Source organism: Paralichthys olivaceus, chromosome 1 (assembly GCF_024713975.1).
Source record: "Paralichthys olivaceus isolate ysfri-2021 chromosome 1, ASM2471397v2, whole genome shotgun sequence".
NCBI classification, from domain to species: Eukaryota; Metazoa; Chordata; class Actinopteri; order Pleuronectiformes; family Paralichthyidae; genus Paralichthys; species Paralichthys olivaceus.
The window spans coordinates 12850612-12859517 of NC_091093.1; the positions used below are offsets into that span (position 1 = coordinate 12850612).

The 8906-nt window shown below is 43.4% G+C and overlaps 1 protein-coding gene across 2 annotated transcripts in view; it reads right to left on the reverse strand.

Moving 5' to 3' along the window:
* LOC109624889 (MAM domain-containing glycosylphosphatidylinositol anchor protein 1) overlaps positions 1-8620 on the reverse strand; it is a 172644-nt gene extending 164024 nt beyond the window's left edge. For both annotated transcript variants that reach the window (XM_069521827.1, XM_020079810.2), the window contains exons 1-2: positions 8038-8620; positions 6992-7081 (exon numbers count right to left, since the gene is read on the reverse strand). In XM_069521827.1, the coding sequence (XP_069377928.1) occupies positions 6992-7058 (67 nt within the window). In that variant the 5' untranslated portion in view covers positions 7059-7081; positions 8038-8620. The remainder of the gene's footprint in view (positions 1-6991; positions 7082-8037) is intronic.
* Between the last annotated feature and the right edge of the window lie 286 nt (positions 8621-8906).

Sequence of the window (8906 nt, forward strand, 5' to 3'; positions counted from 1 at the left end):
CTGTTGCCTTCATGAATAAGTTAGACGCCAAATGTTCCCTTTTTCCTGTGTACATGCAAACGCACACTATAGCCCTTTGTTCTTAAGTCTCCTAACGCCAAAATCAACCCCTGTGCACAGCAGCAATAACAAAACCAGACACCACAAAATACACCTCCACTTCAGCAGCTTTGTCGTTCTAGGCTGTACTACTGTATATTAAATATTAAGCTCCTCTGAATTCCTAAAATTGCACACAGAGGCACAAACACAGACACACAAATGAGGATATTCCCTCCTGAAGTGGAGCCAAGAGGGGCTTGATAACGTCTGACAGAGCGACTGGGCTAGAGAGGACAAAAGTGTTTTTGCCGACCGATCAAACCTTAGTTTGGCTTTTTCTTTGCTTTTGTTTTGTTTTTGTGGTCACTTGCCCAGTTTGCCTAGGAATGGGAGAATTGGACTGAACTCTGGAAAAAGGGACTGATAAACCTCACCTTGTTCCTTGACTGGGACCTCCTGATGCCTATGACTGGGTGGATCATATATACTCAATAAGCTCATTTAAACCTTGATTGATATGTTTTGTGCAGTCGCCCATCATGATTTAGTTTAACATTTAATTAATAACCACATATACAATGTGTCAGTATAATGGTGAAGTTTTAATATGTATCAAATATTAAAAAGATAATTTGAGGTAGTTGTAAGATTTGTTTTGTTGAATGAGTTTTTGTTGTTGTAAGAATGATTTGCTAACAGATAGTTTGGGGTCTAGGAACCCCAAAAGGTGGGATTATATTGGGGTCATCTCTACATCTGAATGAGAAATGTTACACAACATGTTTTGACTCAAACTCAGTTGCAATATGGGTATCTTTATCTGGCAAAAGAAAAATCTTCTTACCTACAGGGGCAGCCACGCTCTGGACCACTCTCATCCAAAGAGGTGTGTGTGTGTGTGTGTGTATATATGTGTGAGTGTGTGTTATTACGCACTATCAGAAACATGAGAGTGGGTGAGAGTGAGGTAATGATCTAAGAGTTCAGCTTCAGGTAGATACAGTGAGAGGTGTCTGTGCACATGTAGGTATTTGCACGTGCAAATGTGTGCATGGGCCGTCGTGTGTGACCGTGCGTGGATGAGATCTGCATGAATGAGAACATCATCAAACCAAGAGAGAGTGAGCCAAACACAAGGACGGATGAAAAGGTGGGGGATGGTTACATGATGATATTCCATCAGCACTTCAGCATAGATATATGATGCTGGAGCTTATTGTTTGGGAAAAAATGATTTAAAATTGTACTCGTTATCAATCTATATTAATTTATGCATGATAAAGGAAACTGATTCAACTTCTTCCAAAGTGTGTATTAGTATAAATTGACAGATTAGTGTCACAATATTAACAATTCTGTGAATAGCTTCAATAAAGTTGATGAGGTAAATTAATATTTGAATTTAAGAAATCACACTTAATGAGAGTTTGATGAACAAAACTACTCTCATATCTGTACAATAAATACATACATACGTTAATATGCCTGGGGATATGTGCTGGACAATTTCTTGGCTTTTTTTTTTTTTTTTGGCAGTTGCCAGGCAACCACCAGAGACTCTAGGAAGTTACTGGTTCAGGTCAAGAAGCTGTCCAGCACATTACTGCTGTGAAATAAACCCTCCCAATTTACGTGTGTTTACTTCTATTTTTGTACAGTTTGAGTAATGAGATTTGCCATGTTAATGAGGGTGGCAGTTTCCCTCCATTTCCATTGTTAAGCTAATTAACTGCTGCTCCCAGGTACACACACAACAGTGATCATTTTCTTGTCTGACACCGTAAGAAAGTGGAAAGCTGCATTTTTTAAATTGTCAAATAATGTATTTAAATTACGTTAGGTTATACAGCACACATTATTATAAACTTGAGAATAGTAATGTATGGGACATGGACCAAACTAAAGTATATAAACATTTTTTTCTCACTGTCATTTTAGATAGTTTTAGAAATTAATGTGAATTTGTTCTGGTTATTCAGTTGTTTGATTCTATATATTTGATGCAGATATGGCTACAGATGCTCAAGGTGTCGTATGTGTTTTATCCAGGATATTTTAGCTTCATTTCTGAATGGTTGGAAAAAGTGGAGACGTGTTGTCAGTCTTTATGTTACAGCTGCCTGCTGTTCTATTACAAAAAACATCTTGAGAAACAAGAGGGAGGAGCCACCCACTGCCAATATATTACTTGGCGAGAGGCAGGAACACAGCTTACACCTCAGTGTAAACACATAAATACCCATCTCTTGAAGACTAACACTTTCTAAGGAGATATATTACTATATCAGCTCACTGGAGGCCCCAGTGTGCCACACTGCCCACCCCTACCCGCTGCCCCACCCCGGGCTCAGAGAGTAACTGGTGGGAGGCAGCGAGATAAATCAGACCTCCCAAGACGTTGTCTTAGTGCTCTTATCCTTTACCCCTAGGTAGCAAGGCTAGTGTAAACCACAGTCAACATATCACTTTGGCCATACGCCTATGGCTCTGTAGCTGACCTGCAGGTTAATGGAAACGTTGTCAGGCTTTAATATCCAGTCAGCCTTACAGAAAAAATGAAACTGAAGAGGAGAGAAGAGGAACAGAGAGCATCAAAACAAGACAGTTGCGTTACTATATTGTGGATGTGAAGGTTCTTAAAGCCCTTTCAATATTTAGGCAGCAGGGCCCACATGGCTTCACAAAGGACCTAGTAGCGCAAGATAAAAAATGAGAGCATGAGGAGATAATTAAAGCACCATGTGCACTAAAATTTTTAGCAGGGGGGATGGAATCAGAGAGACTGACAGAGATGAGTGGAGACAGATACAAAGAGAGGGAGGGACAGGGAGACAAAGAGGAGGAGAGTAAAAGTGAAAGGGGAGCGAGCAGACACGCCGTTTGTATTTTACGTGGCAACTTTAAATTGTTAATGGTGGTGAGTGAAGGAGAATCTGATGCACGAATCACAAACAATGAAGACACCTGCCAACATTCATCAGCTCTCCACCTCTGCCAGTCTGTTCTGTACAAAGACAAGCTCCTATACAGTCTACACCACTGAAACCTCTATCCTCTTTCTATCTATTAATTTATCTATTTATCTATCAATCTCTTTTCATCTGGACAAACTGTTCAAGCACAGCTAATTAACTTTCAAGGACTTTAATCAAACATAATAAAGAGAGAAAGGTCAAGCAACAATCACTGACATCACTGATCAGATTAATGTGGAGAAGGTGTGTAATCAGTAAAGTGTGTGTGTGTGTGTGTGTGTGTGTGTGTGTGTGTGTGTGTGTGTATTACTCATGCTATGGGGACCATAACCTGTTAACATACTTACGTGGACTTGTCTTCCATATAGGGCCAAATGTGAGCCCCCGTAATGAGGTGTAAAGAGGCAAGCAGGTGTCGGATAGTGGGAGGTAAAAGGTTGTCATTATCTCCAGTGTAAATGCTTTAGTCTCCTCCTATCACCATCACGCCTCATCTTCTCCTCCGTTCACTCACAGCCGACAATAAATTATGGATGCTTATTAGAAAAGGGCAATATTCAGCATCCAAAATAAACTCGGCACCAAGAGACATAGACGAGACACAAACAAACAAAAAGTGCTGATGTGGGGAGAGGAGGCATTGGAAGTCAGTGGGGAGTCAGTGGCCAGGCCGGTTAAACCTGCAGTGATCTCTTTTCTAGGTCAGCCCCTTTCAACACATGAGCGGGGCGGGCTAATGTACCGCAGCGAGTGAAGCTCCACATTAAGACGATGTTGGACGTTTGACTACACACACAGACAGACTGCAAATAAAAAACTTGTAATGCATCCCAGGCCTTTCAGCCTTCCTTGGGCAACATCTTTAAAGTGATGTTGAATTTCTGTGCAATTTAGGCATATTAACTTTTTTCACTTTCTGCATTTAGTGCTTTGTTCTGTGGCCAGTGGCAAGGCCTCGACTAAAAGCTCAATCCTTCTATAGAAAAAAAAAACCTGAAGCTAAATCATTGATTTCAGTTCATTAATTTTCCTGTTAACAAGCACATAATGAAGCATCATATTGCTGGCTAACGCGGCTCAGATTCCTTCTACAGCACCAGCAAAGTGTTCTGTGTGACTTTGTCAAGCAATCAATAATTTGGTGTCCCTGTGAACTCTGCTGCTTGCACAGAGTGTGATGTGACGCACACCGACACAAAGTTGAAGAGACACTGGTACATTTCAGATGATGAGTCACGTCCTGTGAAATCTCCCCCTTAATCCTTAAAAATGTTAAGAGTCGGTGCATGTGATTGCCACATCATGTTTGTAAAGTTTAGGATTACAGTATATCCAGATTAAATGAAATTTATATACGCAGGCAGGGCTGTTTGAATTCAGTGTGTTGAGATGCATGTAAAAGGCTTATCCCCCCCAAAAAAATCATAGTGGAGGAGAGGAGAGGACTTTACTAAACAACCTGCTTTGCAAAGATTGCTGTGGCAAACACACATAGCATGCAGCATTTGTATTTTTCTGTTTAGTAAAGTACTGCACTTCCTCGGTGCACCTCTCTGTCCAATTGCCGTTTGAAGGACAGGTGTTACACGCTCTTTGACAGCCAATCAAAATTCACAGACACACAGTCATTACCAAACTGCTGCAAGAGAAACACTGACTGATCCACAAGTCCCTGCTGACCCAGCAAACTGTTGCAGTGGGAAGAAACGCGTGTCCGCCGCACAGACATGCACCGCTGCATGCACGAGCACCACACACTCGCTTCACACTCATGCATGCATTTGGCACATCAACTCACACTCACTTATACAAGCTTAAACACCTGCCCGGACAGACTCACAGGCTTGAGCTGACGGAAACGCACACACAAACACACACATCCAAACACACCCTAGAGAAGTCTACGGTAAATGAACCTCACAAGCCATCCAAAGCGCTGACATCAATCAGGCACGCTTTCACCGTTCAGCTCCCGATGGACGGAGTCGCATCTGTCTGCCACAGGAAGTGCTAAACAATTCTGAAGTGAGGGGAAACCATTTTATGCTTATCTGCATACACAGCGAGCGAGCAAGCGTCCTTAACTCGTCGGCTCTCTCTCTCCGATCATCCTAACCCTTGTTGTTTAATACGATTGTGCAAATTGTGCAACGATTTGTTCTTTCAGAATGACTCTTTTTTAGCGAGAATGATTTGCAGAGATGAAATAGTTGCTACACAGTTACGCACAGCTGAGCACCACCACTCGGTCCACCTGGGAGTGCAGGGCCTGTGAACGCCGGCCAGGGCGATTCCCACAAAGCTTTGGGACTTCTGCTCCTTCAGCAGAGGTTGAAAAACACAGGGGAAAAAAACGTTCCCAAAAAACAACAAATATCCTTGTAGCCTCTATGACTGTCGCCGCCTGTGTAACTGTCTGCTTCAACCCAGTGCATAATTGTGACAGAGGTCCCAGGAGGCACACATGCACAAACTCTTTGTGGCAATCAGCATATCACCCTGCAGAGGAGCCGAAACTGTTTCATACACTTATTATGAAAAGTATAAATGGGGACATGAATGCACAAGGGCAGAGTGGAGATGTGAGCCTTCTGCAGGACGGGGGAACTAGATCAGAAAAGTCACTCGATGAGGAGACGACTGATGGAAAAACACATTCAATAAAAGTGGCCACTGACTTCTTAATAATATATCTTACATATGTGTACTCTTTATATAATCTACTGACAACACATACATATAATTCATTGAAGCCAAAGACAGTATTAAAACCAATTAATGGTAAATCCTAGCTTTCTCAAATTAGGTATGGGCTACACCTACTGGAAACAAATGATGCCAGATATTTCACATAAGTCTTTTTTGTGAGGCCATGTTAGATTGTTTTTATGAAACAATAGAACGATAGCAGAAAAAGATAGTAGCAAAAAACACTTTCACTGTCCACAAAGCATTTTTTAAAGGGGATTGAGCTTATCATTTTAACAGTGTCAAAAATAAGTAAAGATATACGAGCAGTTCCTGTGAGATAATTTCCTCTAACACTGACAGGTCAGCACCAGTGTGAAGATTCAGAGCGGTACAAGCCCGACTAGGCAGCAAAGACTTGTACTTGGGCCTGCATGCTTCGGCAAACGACAAGATTGTCAGGCTGGGTGTGACGGCAGACTGTGGGATTGCTTATGACAACAGCACTCTACGCTGCTATGACTAAACAGACCTTGTTTTCGATGGCTGCCACATGCCTTCAAACGTCAGAATCAGAGGTATCAGAGCTGACAGTTCGGTTTGTGTGTTTGCCTTGCCCGAGGGGACGGGGGTGAGGGGGGGATGCATATCTGTCCGGGCGCCTGTGGCTGAAGAAACTGAGCCTTTTGTAGTACAGTGAGACAGCCCTTAAGAGGGGACGAGTCTCCACTTCATCCTCAATAGCACAGTGTGACTGTCCTGTTTCCCCCGTCACAAGAGGAGCCAGGTCTCAGAGAGTCTTATCCTCCCTCCATCCAATAATAACTATAAACCTTCAACAGTAAAGGTGTCATCACATTCTGTGTTACTAAGCCCTAATCTATACTCTATACCCTCTAATGTGGATTTTACCATCATAATTCATCAAAAGTGGAATTTACCAGAGCAGGGTTTCCCCCTCCACTTCACAGCTGGTAGTTTTCCCAGCAGCCTCCTGTGTCATCTAAGAACTAATATCTCTCTTTCAAGTTCATTTACTGCCGATCTCCCTGAAGCTATTTCTTGCAGTTGTTTAAATGCCAGTTAGTATTATGATAGTACTGCCTCCTAATAGTGAGTCATGAGGCGGACAATGTGCGGCGCAGAGAAAGCCCTTTAATTAAGGTTATGGACTAATAATTGTACTAATTAACATCCTGCTGCAACAGGGGCTCAGTCAGCCTGTGCTAATAAAGCGTGCATTGATACATTCATGGGAATACATTTGTAAAATATCACGTTCCTACCGTAAACTCCTTGGCCCCAGGCGAGAGGACAGACACTAGAAAATAACAAAATCCAGAGAAGCTCCATGTTCAGCTCAGCTCCGTCATAACCTGAAGAAGAGAGGAGAGGAGGGGGAGAGGTAAGAAGAGAGTGGAGGCACACTGGAGGACGACCCTGCAAAATACATGTGACAAACAAGAGGCGACAGCTGAGTGATTGTTATCGAGGAGGAAGAGGAGACACTTTCAATTGTGTTCTCGTGTTCAGCCATGTCTCCTGCAAGACCCTTAAACCCCTGAAAATAATATTACAGAGCAATTTGGCCCCAGCCGGTCACACAGCCCGTACCATACCGTAATTCAATCACAAATCGTGGATTATAAGGAGTTTACTCGCAGCTCGGACGCGTGTGCGTAATGAAGATTGGAGATTGACAGGATTGTCCGCTGTTTCACTTCCACTGGAGCACACAGGTAGGCAGGTGTGCAGAGGACGGGGGGGGGAGGTAACACATCCACAGAGGATCAGCTACAAGTGGGGGGTCATGCACTTTGGACCTCAGACATCCACACACACGCAGACTGACACTCCTGCAGATCAATATAATTATTCCAACCGTGTCCCTACAGTGGCTGTAAGGTGATGGGCCGTTCTATTATAAATGATTACACTGTTTTGTTTGTTGCTGTTGTTGTAAAATAAATGTGAGGTGATTTATATGAGAATGATCTGCCTATGGAAAAACATGAAGAGGAATATAAGGATGACAACCTCTGACATCTGGCCTTGATTTGTGTATATGTTTAAAAAAAAAAAAGAGAGAGTAGGCTCTAGCTGGTGCGAACGAAAGAGTGCGTGAACCCACAATTTGAGTTCGGAGAATACTGATTACAGCAAGGATGGTTAAACTTGGATAAATGAGTAACATTAAATATTTTTGGGATGAGCTCAAACACACATTTCATTCTTAAATATTCACACAAGCGAGATGAAAAGTAATTAATATAAGTCTGAAAAAATAAAGAATATATTATCTGTGCAGGCATCTGATCCCGCCCGCGTCTACCTTCTCTCAGAGGTGCCGTCCTTTGGGTCAGCCTGCTACCCGGCGCTGCGTGCACTCCTCCCCGGCTGCAGCGAAGAGGATTCCTCCGCTCTCCCGCTCCACCAGCCCGAAGCTCCCAGTCTCTCCACACAATGTCTAATAAAAGTTATATATCCCGCTCCAGTGGGCGTCTGGTGTGAGCTTTACTATTCCCGGGGAGTGATGATCGGGTATGGAGACTCCTCAGATAATCTCTTCGGTGCGTTAAACTTTTTGGGGATTTTTACGCACAGACTGGCGGCCACGGCGCGAGTCCCCTCTTTTCCAAAAATAAATAACACCACTTTCCCTGCGCAAAAAAAAAAAACTCAAGCAGGGCTAGTTGGGCAAAATCCTGTAAAAGCCAGTCTCCTCTGATGTGGATTATTTACTCTCAAAGGCGTGGTTGAAGTGGGGTTTTTACTCTGACAGTCCAGTGAAGCCCCTCTAACACAATCATGCGCTCTGAGGATGAGCTCCTGCTCCGCTCGGTCAATCAGCGCTGTGTCTGTGGACTCCAGGAGATGCTGGCCAAGTGGAATATGTGCGCAGACTGAGAACGACCGCCCCTGTCTGTGAAGAGGAGGGGGGAGGAGGGATGGAGGGATGGAGAGGGAGGGAGAGAGAGAGAGAGAGAGAGAGAGAGAGGGAGGGAGGACAGAGGGCTCTACACATAGATGCGCTCAAGCTTCACGGCTCCGTACTGAACAGGTTGTCAAAAGAACAGCGTTGCTCTCCTCCTCTCATTCTCTCTCTTTCTTCTTCCCCTCCTGTTCTCTCATTCGTTCCAAAACAGGGTTTCAAGCCTTTTGGGCTCCACACACAAGATGCATTTTATTATAAGAGCAGGA